This window comes from Culex quinquefasciatus, chromosome 3 (assembly GCF_015732765.1).
Source record: "Culex quinquefasciatus strain JHB chromosome 3, VPISU_Cqui_1.0_pri_paternal, whole genome shotgun sequence".
NCBI classification, from domain to species: Eukaryota; Metazoa; Arthropoda; class Insecta; order Diptera; family Culicidae; genus Culex; species Culex quinquefasciatus.
Window position 1 is genome coordinate 64947849 of NC_051863.1, and position 18468 is coordinate 64966316.

General features: G+C 40.1%; 2 protein-coding genes and 1 long non-coding RNA gene across 4 annotated transcripts in view; 2 read left to right on the forward strand and 1 right to left on the reverse strand.

Annotated features, from left to right (window-relative positions):
- Window positions 1–18468, reverse strand: part of LOC6048878 (dynein light chain 1, cytoplasmic) — a 73105-nt gene that overhangs the window by 17297 nt on the left and 37340 nt on the right. The window lies entirely within an intron of this gene.
- On the forward strand, window positions 3307–3958 carry LOC119768705. Its single transcript, XR_005278162.1, has 3 exons — window positions 3307–3502; window positions 3559–3775; window positions 3832–3958. It is a non-coding gene; the product is annotated as an uncharacterized LOC119768705 (long non-coding RNA).
- On the forward strand, window positions 6341–7266 carry LOC119768704. Its single transcript, XM_038259334.1, has 3 exons — window positions 6341–6490; window positions 6548–6889; window positions 6950–7266. The coding sequence occupies exons 1-3, from the start codon at window positions 6427–6429 to the stop codon at window positions 7183–7185; spliced, it is 642 nt and encodes a 213-aa protein (XP_038115262.1). The 5' UTR covers window positions 6341–6426; the 3' UTR covers window positions 7186–7266.

Consider the following 18468-nt stretch of genomic DNA (forward strand, 5'->3'; position numbering starts at 1 on the left):
CAAGAATGTGCAAACTAACGCAAAACATTCCTGAGAGCAAGCACAACTTTCTTAACAAACTGCCTTTTCTTCTTTTCCAGGAGTACAAAAAGCGAAAAAGTTCCACGTAACCGGAATCTCCCTGGTGGTCCCTAGTTTGCCCAAAACAGCTTAGTGGCCATTTAACAGAAGCGCTTGCCAAGATTGCTTTCATAACTTTTCCAAGAAAAAAAAATCTCAACAGCAACCTGTTTGAATAATTTACTGACCCAAAGTTAGATGTTTGTGCGTCATTAAGATTAACGATTCCTACAATAAATTTCACGTGTTTTTTTCCCCTCGGCAAGATTATTTTCGGTTAATCTCTAATCCAGGTGACAGGGACACGCGAGTACCATCCCTAGTGGTGACCTCGGTATCCGGGCCAATCTGGCGACAAACAGATCTTGAAACCAACCCATCCCTTATCTCGGATAGGCCTATCATGTGGACAAACAAAGTGTGTGACAAAATTGTGCTCTGCTGAATTGCTTCCAGCGCAGATGAGTCCGATTCTGCTGTATTCAAAGAGGAAACGCAAAAAAAATTATTTTGATTGCCAAATCGAATCTCATCCTAGCAGAGAGATTCAAACAACCAAACTTGACACAGCTTGAATCGGAGATCCTGTCCATCTGGTGGCAGACAGCTTGGCCTCCCACAAATGCTGGGAAATGGGGTGACCTTGGGAACTGTCACCAGCTGCTGCTGCTGCTAGCCGGACCATCCTTTTTCACACTGGATGGGTTTTGGAGGCCGGCGAACAAGGCAAGGATTTTCATTTTATTTTAACCCAAAAGCCAAGCAACCAAAAAGGGCAACATTCCAACCTGCCTGAGGGTAGGGTAGGATTGTGGTGGAGTCCACTTAGTGGTGCTTGGGGGCACTAAAATTTGGTCACCCGAAAGCTACGGCTTTCGGTTTGGATGCTCTATTTTTAGTCACCTTTTGAGTCGACACGTCTCCGTTTTCGTCAGGGCAAAGACTTCAGTAAAATTACAGCTGTGAAAAACTGGATGTCGTTTAGACATGAATACCGACGGAGCACCATCATTCTATCAAGTCTTTAGATGGAATTTCATATGGTGTAGGGGTAAGCGTGGTTGCCTCTCACCCAGTCGGCCTGGGTTCGATCCTGTTGGCATTTTTCGAGACGAGATATGTCTGATCACGCCTTCCGTCGGACGGGGAAGTAAATGTTGGCCCCGGACTAACCTAAAAAGGTTAGGTCGTTAGCTCAGTCCAGATGTAGGAGTCGTCTCCCTGGGTCCTGTCTCGGTGGAGTCGCTGGTAGGGCAGTTGGACTAACAATCCAAAGATCGTCAGTTCGAATCCCGTTCTAGATGGCTAAGGTGTAAAAAGAGATTTGCAATCGCCTGAACAATCAAGCCTTCGGACACCTAGTTTCGAGTACGCTGAAAAAAAAATAAAAGTACCAAATTCCTAAATTCTATGAATTTTGGCTCATTTCCTTATTAATTAATCCAAAAAACCCGATTACTAAATAAGGAAAAGAGGCAAAATTTCTAGAAAAAAGGAATTTGTTACTATTTTTTTTATTTCAGTGTAGGAATCTCGCCAGCGAGAACGCCAAGGCAATGCTGTAGAGCGAATAATTTGATTTTGATTTTTTCATATTCAGAAATGTCCCTGGGAGCCTTTGGCAACACTATGAACACTTTGGAGGTCTGCACCGTAACAACACAATACTCACAGACAAACAGACATGAAAGTTCGAACAATTTTTTGTTCAAAAAGTGGGACCAGTTTAAATTTGAATTTTATTTGCTCACTAACGACATCTATCTACGATTCCTAGAATCTCTGTCTCCCCAATGACAGAAGGACATGTGTATGTATGTATGAGTATATGTTGACAGATAACCAAAGCTTGTTTATGATTACCAGCATCAAATAAACAATCGGAAAATCACAGCTGCAAGATCAGTTTTTTTCATTTCGTCACTGGCCAAGTATGACAAAATGAAAACATGTGGCGTGCCGTAGACAACACCGATCATAACGAAGACACTTGGTTCCGCTGAGAGAGCGGAGCCGCGAGGTGGTTCCGTGCGGCCGTTGCCATGCTCATACTGACGAGGTTCAGGATATTCCTTTGGGCGTCTGAACACGTTGCTGGGAAGTTCTGGACCAGGTAGCGTCAAATGAACAAAACACGTGAAAGGGACTGGAAACTCCACCCACCAGCAGACTTCGCCAACATCAACGGAGCAACAGACGTGCCAAAGACAACGAGGCTTTGCAGCTGGTGGCAAGCTGCACCGGCCACAAAGAAACTGCACTGATGGAACCACCCGCTTAGACAAACAATCACTCTGCACAAACAAGCGCAGCCCAATCCTTCGGACAAACAGACACGGCTGCACGGAACCACCTCGCGACTCCGCTCACTCAGCGGAACCTAGTGCATGGTCTTCGTTATGATCGATCCGACGGGAAGCCCCAGAAAAACGACTTCGATCCGAAGATTTTCGAAAATAAAACAATTACAGTGAATAACTCCACGCGTTGTCGCCTTGTCGGCAACCAAAACAAAATAAAAATGCCCCGTAAAAAATTTGACAGTTCTCCATCTGACGAGATACCCAACGAAATCGGGTGCCTTCGAAAACAACCGACAAGTTAACCAACTTAGTGGGGATTCGTTGGTTATACTAATTTGGTTGACTTAGCAATCGACCGATTAAATCGGTTTAAGTCGGGGGGTTTCTAACTCAATTAAATGTTGTGATAAATCGGGTAACCAAATCTGAAATAATTTACAAACCCATTCTACTCAGACTAAGTTGAGTTTCGTTATGTCAACAAAAAAATCTGATCAGCTGACTACAGTGATTAGAAGAAATTAGTAAGGTAGACATCTGAACCTGTGCGGTCTCCGGCTGAATCGTAGTCCGCGTAGCTAACCCGCAGCCAGGTAAAGAGGAAAAAAGCCCAGATTTGTCCCCGACTGACAATCTCTCTATCCCATAGATTTGGACACCGGGACGGACGGCGTTAGGCTGACCGGGAACTAGAAAGGGAACTCCAAGTGTCCAGCGGAAGCTTTACGAGCTCTCCGGAGCTGAATCGTGCTCGGCGTAACTCGCCCGCCCGCTGCAAGGTGAATAGTGACACTCCAAGTGGCCGACGGAAGTTTTCCAAGCGGTCTCCGGCTGAATCGTAGTCCGCGTAGCTAACCCGCAGCCAGGTAAAGAGGAAAAAAGCCCAGATTTGTCCCCGACTGACAATCTCTCTATCCCATAGATTTGGACACCAGGACGGACGGCGTTAGGCTGACCGGGAACTAGAAAGGGAACTCCAAGTGTCCAGCGGAAGCTTTACGAGCTCTCCGGAGCTGAATCGTGCTCGGCGTAACTCGCCCGCCCGCTGCAAGGTGAATAGTGACACTCCAAGTGGCCGACGGAAGTTTTCCAAGCGGTCTCCGGCTGAATCGTAGTCCGCGTAGCTAACCCGCAGCCAGGTAAAGAGGAAAAAAGCCCAGATTTGTCCCCGACTGACAATCTCTCTATCCCATAGATTTGGACACCGGGACGGACGGCGTTAGGCTGACCGGGAACTAGAAAGGGAACTCCAAGTGTCCAGCGGAAGCTTTACGAGCTCTCCGGAGCTGAATCGTGCTCGGCGTAACTCGCCCGCCCGCTGCAAGGTGAATAGTGACACTCCAAGTGGCCGACGGAAGTTTTCCAAGCGGTCTCCGGCTGAATCGTAGTCCGCGTAGCTAACCCGCAGCCAGGTAAAGAGGAAAAAAACCCAGATTTGTCCCCGACTGACAATCTCTCTATCCCATAGATTTGGACACCGGGACAGACGGCGTTAGGCTGACCGGGAACTAGATTGAAAAGGCGATCTCCAAGTGGCCACCAATGACGAGTCCGTGGACCGTACGGCGTAGGAAGAGGAAGATGCGGAGGCTCAATGAATATGACGAAATTTTTCAAAGTCATCTCAGCTTAATTGAAGCTTCAGCGGACTTAACTGAGAGCATTAATATGCCTGCAGATGGATTCGAAGATATTCCAATGGGCGATGCGAGCGGATACGAAAGCCAACCACACTGCCAGGAGCCAGGAGAAATTGAGAACATTTGCGAACATCAACCAGAGAATAGTAATGATCCAGTGGATGATAGGCCATCTGTACCACTGAAGTACCGTTTGGCGCACTTTGTTTCGGAGTTTCAGTTAAGTGTCCAAGCGACCGCGTCCCTGCTCGGTATACTTAGAGATGAAGGCCTCGATCTTCCAATGTGTCGAGCTACGCTACTTGAGACTCCACAAGTACCGATCGTTCCAAAAATTGAACCGCCTGGGGAGTACATGCACTTCGGAATCCAAAGCTGTCTGTCACGCTTGTCTGAAGATCCAACGGTTTCTTCAATGGAGGAGATCAAATTGGACATTAACATCGATGGACTTCCGATTTCCAAGAATGGAAGATGTGTTTGGCCTATTCTGGCAGCGTTCCCAGATGTGAGGGAAATATCTCCGTTCGTAATCGGATGCTACTCTGGTGTGAAGGAGCCGTCGGATTTCGACAGTTTCCTGTCGGATTTCGTATCAGAAGTCAACTAACAAGAGATGGCGTTGAAATGACACGAGGTGGAATTACTCGACGGCTGAGTTTTAGCATCCGGCTATTCATCTGCGACCGTCCAGCTACGTGCAAGATTACCAGCGTGGTTTCACATGTCAGCAAACATGGATGCCCAAATTGTAACCAGATTGGACACCGGGTCGGACAGGTAACAGTTTACTCTCCGATCAAGGGAAGCGCTCGAGACGATCACTCATTCCGGACCCGTTTGGACAAAGATCACCACAAAGCAGAATCAATAAGTGGCGTCGAGCGAATCAGCGGGTTGGATATGATCAAACAAATTGGTGTTGATCCCATGCACGCTTGTCACCTTGGGGTTACCAAGCGAGTCCTGGAGAGTACGGTTGGGAAAGTAAAGAAAGCAGGGTATGTCGGCACCAGGTTGCGTAAAGTTGGTCGGGAACAAGCAGGACAGTTTTATTCCAGTTTAAAATCTTTCATCCCTTCCGACTTTTCTCGACAGCCAAAGCCGTTTGAAGAACTTCCCAATTTCAAAGCAACGGAGTTTCGTCTTTTCGATTCCTACGTTGGTCCTCTCGTGACAAAAAAATTCTCCGCTCAGCAACATCTGCACTTTTTGCATTATTATTGTGCTTTAAGACTACTTTCAATGCCGGTTCCGACGGTAGACCAAATCGAAACTGCTAAAACGCTCTTGGGCACATTTGTCGAGAATTTCCAAAGCCACTACGGGGAGAACAGTTTGACACACAATGTACATATGCTCCTACACCTGCCTGAGTACGTAGAAATGTACGGAAATCTCCCGTCAATCAGCGCCTTCAAGTACGAGAACTTCATGCAGCAGATTAAACGATACATAACGAGTAAAAAACACCAAGTCCTGCAGCAGCTTCACAAGCGTCTTACAGAGCAGCATCAAATCGCAAAGAGGAGCTGGTCTAAGAGGGAATTAACTGATAAATTTAAACTGAAAAAAACCTTCTTGGATGTGGATTTGCGTACCGCACGTGTACCTTCGAAGAAACAATTACTATTAGAGCAAATAGTAAAGATGATTGTATTTCGATAAACGGATTGCCCAGCAAAGTGCTTGGTTTCGCCGAACTGGATGGAAGAAAAGGAGCCATCATCAAAGAATTTGCCAACACAACGCCATTATTTCTGGACCCAATTGACTCAAAAAAATCGGTGTGTGTTATGCTGAAACAATTACTGAAGAACTAAAATTTGTAGAGCTTGACTCAGTGTTCCAAAAGGCAATGAAAATTCCATTTGATAGTGGTTTCGTTATTATTTCGTTGTTACACCTTGGATTTGATTAAAATTGATTAAAAAAACTATATATATATCTTTTATCCTATCTTCAATTACGCTTTGGGACCATCCCCCCCCCCCCCCTTCATCCCCCCATACAAAAGAGATCTTTTTTGTATGGAGCGTGGACAACCGCCAAATCCGCCTAATGTGTCCACGTGGTTTATGGATGGTTCCCTTTGGGGCTTCCACACTTTCCAGATCTTTCTCAACTCAGTTCAATCACGTTGCGCCATGGTCCCGATTCATCCCAGTTGATAATAAATCTTGTAGTAAATAATATTATAAAAAAATAATTTTACAATAAATATATTTCATTGATAACCACCTTTTGAAAAACTACCCTGGATTGACAAAATAAACTTTACTTGCTATGACCTTTTCAAAATAACTGCTTGAATCCGAAGCTGTCAAATTCTTTTGTGACGTTTGTTCTTTTTCACGGAATTTTCGTAGCGGTCGGACGTACTTTTTTCCCGATCGGGCTCGAGTCGCCGAACGGTCTTAAAAATGGCGGAACTGAAAAAGTACATCGAGCGGGAGTTTCTCCGCATTCGAGCTCAGCAGGAAATTGGTAAGTTTTATTTCTATTTTGATATTCAATTTCTAACTTTTGATCATTTCGTTTCAGTTCAAAATCAGGTCCAAGAGTGCTTAGCTCACCATCGAACGGCTCGAGACTTTCAAATGGAAATGAAGAACGAAATCTCAGCGATTCGACAGGAGCTGGCTCACCTCAAGAAAATTCCTGAAAACAGGGTTTTCCCTGTGGGTTCTGTGGAGGATCTGGACCAGGTGCGGCGCAAATTCCGATCGCACGATACGAAAGAGAAGCTCGTCGGTGAAATTGAATATGTCCTGGAGCGGGTCTCAAAGGACAAGTGGCTGAAAAAGCTTATACGGGACGAGGTCGTGCAAGAATTCCGAGATGCCAAGACGATTCGCGATATGAATTTCATTCAATATGTGATCAGTAAGTTTCTTTTATTTTTTAAATGTTAACTTTTATTTAGTATTCGAATAATATTTTCAGGAAATATCACCCAGACGAGCGAAACCGCCTTCACAGCAATGGTGTCAGCGGCGAAATCGCGCCTGTACTCGGCGCGGTACCGAAAAGGGCAAAAGGAGAACCGCAAGAGACCGGCCAAGAAGCCGCGTCGTGTGTTGGAAGATAGTGAGAACGAAGAGGACGATGAAACGGAAGGAGAAGATGGGAACAAAGACATCCCGTCGCCGGCTTTCTCCCCTTTGAAGCAAATTCGCTAACCAAACCCGACAAATGGGCCCTACGAATGTACCGAATCGTACTTAACACTGTTGACTAAATAAATGAAGTTGAATTCTATCGTTCCATGTTTTATTTACATCTGAAATGAATTATTTAGAAGGTTTTGAACTGCTTTCCAACAATTGTAATCAACCGATCAATCGACCGATTTCGTCGGGTTTAGATATATATACTGATAAGACTAAAACAACTGTTCCATAAACCGATTTCGTCAGATTTCGTCGGCCGATTTCGACGGCATATATTGTACCCGACGCTTATGTAAAGTTTACACAGAAGTCTGTTGCCCGGTCGGCCGATTCGTTGGCCAACGAATCGGCCGAAACCACTCGACTAGACCCAATTTAGTTATGCGAAAAGTCGGATTTTTTTTTACGGGGTGAAAGCTCAAAGCTGTCATTTTAAAGAACGGTCGCTGAGCACAATGGCGCCTCTGGTGGTGAATCCGGAAAACAATTACCATGCTTTTCGATTTTTTGAAAAATGACCGTTACAGTTTTGGGACAAGTTAGCGACCTCGACTTTCATGTCTGTTTGTCTGTGACAATACTCTACCAGGTAATGGATGTTATGTTATACATGACCAATATGACAAAACCAGAGTTCGGAAAACCACTCACACTCACAAATCGAGTAGGCTTCCTCACAGAAAACACTCTCGATACTCACCGTGAGTGTGAGGGCTGAGTAAATTTACTCATATTTGAGTAAAATGAGGATGTGAGTAGGCCGTTTCCAACAATTTGTTATTTACAAAATCATTGACAACATCAATCCAAAATCAAGTGACTTTATGAATCGGTTGTACATTCGAGGTAGCGTCAATGTCTATAAATCCGAAAGTTCTGTGTTGGTATTAATGTGGTATCAATATTTTTTTTGTCTGTCTGGTATTTTTTTTTTTCATTGATTTAAAGAAACCTTGGATTGTCAAAGTCCAGCGGATGGGCAATTATTTTCATAATTTTAAGATTGGCGACCGGTCGAATCCGTTGAGGATAGAAAAATCGCAGGATAAATCGGAGGCCACAGACGGCGGCAGCTTCTGCGGGTGGATTTTGGCAGCCATACCAAAAGAAGATGGCCGTGTTGCTGTGGGTAATGGTCACTCCCTTCGACAGCTGTGCAACTGTGGCCACTCTCGGTCGCTGACAGTTCTACCAATATGTCTTGCCTAAGAACCAGGAGTGGAGCCTCATGGGCTGCCGGTGGCCCTAGCCTAAAGCTGTCCAAAGCACTGTATCGGCCTTTTTTAGTTTTCAGTGAACCTCCAAGCCAAAGTCACCGGCAGCTACTGCAACTTCTTCGGCGTGTCCCGATTCTGAACCAAACCACATTTGTACAAAGTTCGACGACCGGCAGTGGCCACTTACCTCAGCTACACGGCTTTCCACTGCTGGTAAAGCTGTTAAAATTCACCCGCAGAGGCATCCCCCGTCTAAACAACCTCCGACCTATCCGTCGGTAGGACTGCTGGAAGTTGACAACAAACTTTGTGATTAAAAAAAAATTAAATCGCTGAAAAAAAAAACAGATAAAAATCAGGATATGAACCACCGTCATAAAAAAAAATTCTAAATTCTGGAGCAACACGAGAAAGGGGCGGATAAGCATTTTGACAGTTTGAACTGTTTTGCTTATTCTCAGGTTAATTTTAACTTTTTAATAAAAAAATAAAGTGTTGAACAATAGATGGCCTCGCTAGCAACCTTCCAACAGTGCGGGTTTTTTTTAAAGTCACCTGTTGTCTCGTAATTTGCAAAAATAGTTCCAGCTGTCAAAATGCTTATGCGCCCTTTTCAAATGTTGCTCCAGAATTGATAGCACTGCGCCTCTACCAACAGGACTACTTTTTCGCTGTTCAGTTAACAAGAAAATCACCGATGTAGAGTTTGACATCTCGAAATTTGTTTTCTAAAATAGCCCTCATGAGCGCTCAAAGCCCTCTTTGTGAGTAAATGAGGAAGGCCCTCACACTCACCGAGAGTGATGAGTAATTTACTCGCAGGTAACTTAGTTTTTCCTCATGGTTGAGGAACTCGTGAGTGAGTTTCCGAACTCTGGACAAAACACTTAGAAAAAAGCTCTTGAAATGAATTCTTTAACCCTTAGACAGTCGCGTACGTGTAATTTGTAAATACTTAGTACGGACACTTGTAAGAAACGCCAAAACACACGACTGCCGATGGTTTAAGTTAAGTTTATTCGTTTAATTTATCTTCATGTCTCATACCAAAAAACTAAAAAGTTTGATGAACAACAACAAAAACCATCCACATTAACAACGCCCAGATTTTCTGCAGTCTAGCTTACACGTCTCTACTCGAACCAAGGGATCCAAAGACTTAAATGGGGTGAGGATCTAAACCTTTTTTTTTACACCAATGAACCTTCCGCCTCAGGGTTTGAACTGACGACCTTTGGGTTGCATGTCCAACCGCCGACCAGAGGCTCCACCGGGAGCAGGCTTGGTTTGGCGTGTTGTGTTGTTAGTGACTTGTTGCGTTGCAGACCCCTTCCCTAACACTGACAGGAACTTCAAGTACCTACCACGTAGCATTTTAGAAACACGTGTCACTTATCGTTTTTCTGGATTGACACCTCATCAGAAATAGAGCCTCTTTGTTTAAAAAAAAAATCATATGGTTCGGTAAATGACCAGGGAGAACCTCCCTGAATGAACTGGCCACTCCAGGCTGTGGCCAATATCCTTGCAAATTAGTTCCAACCCCATTGTCCCAAATCATTTCGTTATTCCGGTGAGCCTCCTGGCAATCTGCATGAAGAAAAAAATCCTTTCAAGTTTGTGCACAAACTGTGTCTTTCAAAGTGTGTGTGCTTTTTATTGAAGACATCAACTCTGCTTGGGACGTAAGATTCAAGTACCTAGAATGTCACACCGAGGGCTTGCGATGGTAACGCCCGACATCTTCAGAAATTTTGGATTGTCCCCGTAGACAGTCCCCCTAGTTCGTTGTGAAAATTGAACAAATTTCAAGTACTCTGCCCACCATTGAAAAAACGGCTAATATCCACTTTTGGCTAAAACGAGATATTAGCACCAGGTGGTAGAGGATGTTCCAACGCATCTTCTGGAACTTGAATTTTACTGAAATAGTGCTTAGACTTGGCTGCCGATGCGAAAAACCAAACGGCTAATATGCCACTCTTATGGGAAATTGCCTTGACGGAGATTTTGTCACAAACACTAAAACGCGTTTTTCTCGGAATACTTGATTTGGCATAATAGCCGAATTTTCAATTATGGGCAGTACTGCCCCACAAGTGAATTTCAATGTCAAGAACCACTACCTTGATTCTCAACGCCCGGTAAGTCTCGGCACTATGACACAACACTACGTTTTTTTCCAATATTTACAAACTAGTGCAAGTCACATACATACTCTTATACGGCGTGGTCGTCACAATCGTTAGTTTGGTGGCTACAATCCCGCACGTCTACATACCTGCAAAGAAGGGAAAATAAATAATTAATAAATGGAAACAACTTTGACGTGCGCTAGCGGGAAAATAAATTGTTACGAGCTGGCTATTTTCGCCAGCAGACGGACACACGCGATAATTCAATGTTACCCGTTCAAGGTTCACATCGAGTGTACCCAAGAACAACAACCCCCACCCTTCGAAACTAGTAATTTTGTAAGCATCCGGAGAAATTTGTCGTCAGCGCCAAAAATCATAAATTTACTCAAGGCGCACGAATGCATTCAACTCCCTTTCGACGGTACTACGATCCAGTAATCAAATGAGCTACATTCATCACCTCTTCAAAAAGGCAGCTTCTTAATCAAATTTTTCAATTGACGCCTCGGCTTTCACAAGGCACAGCAAAACGCGTTTCATTCGATTCGAATCGATACCGGAGCGAGCTGAGCTGCCTCCTCCATTTGCACGTGCCAAGGATTACACGCAATACTCGCTGCTTCCCTCTCGAGATTCACCCAGCACACAGGTGGTGCGCTCATCATCACTTCGATTCCTCCCGCGAGCGTGGGAGGAAGGTACAACCTGTTGCTTCACCCACTTGTAAACTTCCGCTCACTTGTGGAAGCAGCTATTATGGCGCGTAACATGATAGGATTCTTTCCTGTATCGGGGATGACGAACTTCGTCATCGGAAGCACAGACAAAAGGACGCCGCCACTCCAGATCGTCGAAGCCTCACAGTCATCGAGTAGGTCGATATCATCATCCAATTCAGCACGTATGGTGCGCACAAGTGGATCACACACAGAGAGAGAAAGCTGGATTAGGCTGAAAAGGACGCTGCAATCGAGAACGAGTTCAGTGTAGTCGCTCATACATCCCAGCGAAGTCATGATGCACGCTAATGTTGGTTATAATCATAAATGTCAAAATCAATCGCCAAATTGATACGGCGACGACGGTGAGGACACATCGCTGCTGGCGGGCTCCTCTTGTCAGACAGAGAGAGATGTCATCTCAGGCGCGTACCGTGTTGAAAGGACACAAAATTTGGCCGTAACGTGGCACGGGCGCGGTTAACGACGTGAGGAAAACTGAAACAACCACGTCGTCGTCGGCATGTTGCGGCGTTGTGACAACCATCAACGTCATCGTGTTACATGAAATTTAATGATGCACCGTGATGTACCGTCAGTGGGGGTGACATTGGGTCTGGGGGGTGAGATTGGGTCAAAGTGATTTTTTACGGATTTTACCTTTTTTCAGGTTATTCTCAATGAAACTGAATTCTGTTAAAAGGGTTGTGTAGGGGACATCTTAAGGTTCCTAGAACAAATCCTGTTATTTTGGCAGATGTCTAAAGTTGGGGTACGTTTTTGGTCAAAAATGGCCTCTCGAAAAATCATTTTTCTAATATTTTTGTTAGAATTGCTTGAAAACTACCCAAATGTTTGAAAATCTCCACTTTAAACATTGTAGCATGTCAATACGATTCCCTCGAACAAGAAACACTGTTGGATGACTTGTTTTTACCATATCGTTGTATTTGAGCATCATTTTAGTTTCATTTGACCCAATATCACCCCCTCTAAGGGGTGAGATTGGGTCAATTTTCAAACTATTGGCATTTAAGGTAGTGTTCATCAAAATCCACCATATTTTGGGAAAATGTTAGTAAACTATCTAAGAACAAATCTACGCTGAATGATTTTCGATGTTATTTAAATTGTTTTTGTTATTAAGAAATTTCTAGAGGTGTATCGTTTTTTGACCCATAGTCACCCCCACTGACGGTACGGTTGTGGAGGCTATAAGAAATTAAAATCACGAGTGAATCGATTGTTTAGCCAAAATCGCACAATTAATGGCAGATTTGAGAATATAAAACGGAAAGAAGGAAATATTCTGACATACTGAATCCTGGACGATATATCACAAAATGGTTGAGAGCATTTTACTCACAGGTTCATTCTGAAAAAAGTTAACTCGTGCAAATTCAAACTTTTCGAAATCAGCGCGCTTTTTTCTTTGCTTTTTGGGTGTTTTTGTAAGAGGTATTTGAATAAATAAATAATTTGATCTAAAATATTAAATTAGACATAAAAAATCTGTTAGAAGACTTTTTCAAAATTAAGCTTGATACTTAAATTATTTTTAATGAAAAGATCAGAAAATTTCACAAAAGTTCCAATTTTTAACATTGAAAATCCAACCAATAGTTTTCGAGTTATGGTCAGATGAAAATGGCAGAATAGAACACAGAACATGACACATAGAAAAAATATGTTCATCGATTCGAATTCTGCATGAGTCTGTATCTCAGAAACTAGGTAAGGCCGTAGTAAATATTTTTCGAAGTTTATGTCCCTCGACTCTGACCAAAGTCGAGGGGAGGGGGTCAAAAAAAATACAGGCCACAGTTTTGACATTTGAATGAAAAAGGTGTTTTAAAATGCATTACACATCTATCCAGTTGTTTTGCAATCATAAGTTTAAAAAAATTCTAAGTTTTGACGAAAATGTTCGTGGTGATTATTGCATTCGATCGTAATATTTTGATCGTAATTTCTCGACTCACGATCGAGATTTCTCGATCGTAATATCGTAATACGATCGTAATTTGTCGATGGTAAGTCGTAATTTATCGATCAGTCGATCGTAATTTCTCGATCTACCATCGACAACCGACGATCGAGAAAATCTCGATAAGTGTTTTAAAGAATTCAAAAATTCCAAAAAATTCAGAAAAAATCACAAAAATTTAAAAAAATTCAAAAAATTTGGAAATTTTATAAATTTTAAAAATAAAAAAAATTAAAAATTTCACAATCTTCAAAAATTTACAAAATTTAAAAATTCTACAAACTTCAAAAAAATTCACAAAAATTTCTAACATTTCCAAAATTTCAAAAAATTCAAAAATTCCAAAGATTTTAAAATTTTTCAAATTTTCGAATTTTTTTAAAAATTCCTCAAATTTTAAAAATTTCTAAAATTTTAAAAATTTATTTTTTTATTAAATTTCAAAAATTTTAAAAATACAAAAAAGATCAAAAATTTCAAAATTTCCAAAAAAAAATCAAAGGTTCTAAAAACTTCAAAAAATTTCAAACATTTCCAAAATTTCCAAAAATTTCAAAAATTTAAAAAATTTCAGAAATTTTAAAAAATTTAAAAAACATTAAAAATTTCAAAAAATTTAAAAATTTCAAAAAAATTTTTTTTAAAACATTCCAAAAATTAAAAAATAAACCTTTTAAAAAATTCCAAAAAATTAAAAATTTTAAAAATTCTAAAAAACACATTTTTGCATCAGTATACTTTCCGCCGGACCATGCAAATAAACAGTCGTATGAACTATTCTTTAAAACAGTAGAAATCATAACATCAAAAATGGAACCGGAAGTAAAACTTCACATTTATGGCGACTTTAATCAAAGCAAAGTCGAATTTATATCTGACCAAGAAAATGAAGCAATTCTTCTCCCTGTCATTGGGGAAAATGAAACATTGCATTTTCTCTTTGACAATATTGCAAATTATGGACTTTTCCAAATCAATCATGTAAAAAACCAAAGAAATTCATTTTTAGACCTTTTATTCACTAACTGTATTGAAGACTTTCATGTACAAGAATCTGTAACCCCCCTTTGGAAGAATGAAGTCTTCCATACAGCAATTGAATATTCTATTTATGTCCATAAAAACACTTTGCCCATTGACTGGGAATATGAAGAAGTCCTGGAATACAATAAAACAAACTTTGTAGAAGCCAAACGTAAACTACTTGCAATTGACTGGCAAAATTTATTTAATAATGAAGGAAATGTCGACGAATTAGTAGGAAAATTCTATACGGAAATTAACACTATAACATCTGAAACCGTACCTACTAGAAGAAGACGACGTAATAACACAGGCAATAAATACCCAGTGTGGTTCACTCCACAACTAAGAAATTTAAAAATAGAAAACAAAAAGCCTACAAACTATACAGAAACAATACAAATGACACAAATCTTCTGAATTATCTGAATATTTCCGACCAATTTTTTTCGGCACTCAATTCTGCCAACGAAGAATATAATAGTAAAGTCGAATCTGAAGTCAAATTATGCCCGAAAAATTTCTTTAATTACGTAAAATCCAAATCCAAAAGTAGTAACTTCCCATCGCAAATGCAACTGGACGAAAATGTAGGCAGTAACTCAAAAGAAATTTGCAATCTTTTTTCAAAATTTTTCAAAGAAGTATACACCTCATTTTCCGAAGAAGACCGCGATCGCGACTATTTTTCATATATACCAGAATTTCCAAATGACGTCTCAGTCAATTCTTTGTCAGAAACGGAAGTACGCCAGGCATTGAAGGACTTAGACTCATTAAAAGGACCAGGACCCGACGGAATAGCACCTGCATTCCTAAAGAACCTTGCAGAAGAATTGACATTTCCACTGCATTATCTCTTCAACATGTCAATAAATACTGGAAAATTCCCACAAACATGGAAAAAGTCTTTTTTGGTGCCTATTTTCAAATCAGGCCCAAAATCAGACATACGTAATTATCGCGGAATTGCCCTTTTGTCTTGCATTCCTAAACTTTTCGAATCTATTATAAATGAAAAATCTTTCAGCAAGTAAAAACCGCATCACATGTAAACAGAACGGCTTTTTAAAGGCCGCTCTACTAGCACCAACCTTTTAGAATTTGTAAATTTTACACTGAATGCAATGCATAATCGCAATTTCGTAGAAGCAATTTACACAGACTTTAGTAAGGCATTTGACAGAATCGACATACCATTATTAATCTTCAAACTGCAGAAAATTGGAATTCAACCGAATCTTTTGGAATGGCTTAAGTCATATTTGACTAAGCGCGAACAAATTGTTCGCTTCCAAAATATACTATCGGAATCAATTCACGTCACCTCTGGGGTTCCGCAAGGATCCCATCTAGGACCTCTTCTTTTCATCTTGTATGTAAACGACATTTCCTTCATTCTTAAAAAAATTAACGTACTTGTATATGCAGACGACATGAAACTGTATATGGAAATAGGAAATGCCAACGACAGTCATGTATTCCAAAACGAAATTAATCTTTTCTACACATGGTGTAGTAAAAGCCTACTCCAATTGAATGTAAATAAATGTAATTCCATTGCCTTCAGCAGAAAACATGAAACACCAAACATAACAGTATTATTAGGAAACCAACCAGTAGAAAAATGCAAAGTAGTACGTGATCTAGGTGTCATCCTAGACTCACAACTAACTTTGTAGAACACTATAACACAATAATAAACAAGGCAAAAGTACATTAGGCTTTATAAAGCGCTTTGCATTCAACTTCCAGGACCCGTATACTATTAAATTACTCTATATAACGTATGTCAGGCCACTCTTGGAATACTGTAGTATCGTCTGGAATCCATACTATGCCGTACACCAAGCACGTATTGAATCTGTCCAAAAACAATTCTTACTGTACGCACTACGTAAACTTAACTGGACTGCATTTCCTCTCCCATCGTATGAAGCACGCTGCATGCTCATAAACATACAATCATTACAAGAACGTCGTAAATTTGCCATGCTCTCTTTCATCAACGACATTATTTCTCAACGCATACAGTCAGCAGCATTATTGTCAGAAATACGCAATAGTATTCATGAACCAAGCCGTACTCTTAGACATTCACCACTTTTAGAATAACTGCATACACGACAAATTATTTAAAAATTCGCCATTAAATCAAATGATGCGCTTTTATAATGAAAATTCACAGTACATACATTTCGACATGTCTAAACCGGAACTACGAAAAAATCTATACAATAGAAATAATATCTAGTATGTAAGAAAATTGTAAGTAGTCTACATAAGCTTGACGAATAAACAATATTTGACTAATACAAACTAGCTGTTGAAATAAAGAAAAACTTCAAAAAAAATTACAAAAAATACGATTTTCTTTCAACCTTGCACAAGACCAGTTTGCAACGAACTTTGCAAAAAAGATTTAAAAAATAAGAAATTTAATTTTAATTTTATTGAATAGGGTAGAGGACCCAGAAATCGCCCACTTTATAGTGGCAATCTAAGAAATTTGATGAGAATTTAATGAAAATTTATGGTTTTTGGTTCTATTTGTTGTAGAACGATGATAAACTTTTTGATTTTAAGTTTCCACAAGGTTTTTATAATTTACATGTTCATTTTTGATAAAAAAAATGCGTTTTAATAAAGTGCTCTGAAGAGCCTATTTTCGCCCCCCTAAATCCAATTTTCGCCCACCCTTGGAACCAGTTTTCGCCCACGACAAAAATCAAGAAATCCAATGAAATTATGACACAAAGCTAAGCAAATATGGTCTCCTATTGATACACAACATGTTCGCGAAGCTCAATTTCATTGATGTGCACTTCTTTTGTCGTAAAATAAATTGAAGTTCAAAAAACCCTAGGAGTTTTCATTACAGATATCTTACTAATGTTGAGGTTCTTTGTATATACTAACTAAAACCAAAACATGTTCTCACTCTCACTAAAAAAAATATGACTAAATCAAAATTTGTCCCGATTTACCCAATATAAGGGCACAGAGTTACAATTAGCTCCATGTTGTTGTTGATTTTGTTAGAAGAGCTTTAACCCTATAGGTTATTCGCTCCCGAATTGACTCAATATAAAACTTCGAGTACCTCTTAAAGCACTTGTGTAACTACTTTTCCATCCTCTGCTTAATTTCTCCTCTGTACCAGTAAACTTTTACTACATTTGAACTAGGTGTCCCATATCTTAGCTTAGGTTAATTTTTAAACTGATGTTTATACCAAAACCCCCTTATGATTGAAAGGAATAAAAATGATTATTTATCCTTAAAAAATAATCTAGAATGTTCCAAATATATTTTCAAGCACATTTCGCTGCGATTAGATAAGTTTTTATGGTAAACGAAAACTGGTTCTAGATAAAATCTTAAAACACAATACTAGATTTCGCCTTGGACGAAAATTGGATCGCATGTTTTTTCATGACCCCAGAAATCGCGCACTTTATTTTATTGAAATAACCTTTGGTAAACGTTTAAAACAGGTAAATCACTAGATTTTCATGAAATTCAGACATACAGTGAACTAATGAATTATTCATTTACATTATTTTTTGCAAAATTGAGTTGTTTTCCTTCATAAACATTATTACCCGCTGTAGGCTAAATTGACAAAAAAATATTGCGGCTGCAGTAAGGCATTTTTTGAAAAGCTTATAAAAACTAAATAAACAATAGAAATTCATCAGGAAAGTTTCAATAAGTACTAGAAATGAATGAATATGTGAACCTGCATAATAAATTCAACCAAAAAATGGTATAAGTTTGCTAAATACAGATTGAATCCAGTAGGTGGGCGAAAACTGGAGCAGGGCGAAAACTGGGTCCTTTACCCTATTATGCAGTTGAAAGCAAAAATAAATTGGGTTAATTTATTCGTTCAATTTATCTTCAAATTCCGTATCAAAAACCATGAATTTTGACCCATATTGCCCAAATGGTATGGTTCGTTCCACGCGCCATGACTTGTTGCGTTGCATACCACTTCCCAAACACGGACGGGAACTTCAAATACCTAAAAGTAGTGTGCAACAAAAATGAATGACACTGCAGATAGAGCTTCAAGACAAAGTTCCTTGTCAAGACATGATTTTTTTTTTTCAAATACCATCATGCACTATGGTTCAGAAGACAGCTTTTCAACAAATTAAAATTTTCAACAAATTAGAAAATTTAAAAAAAAATCTAATTTGAAC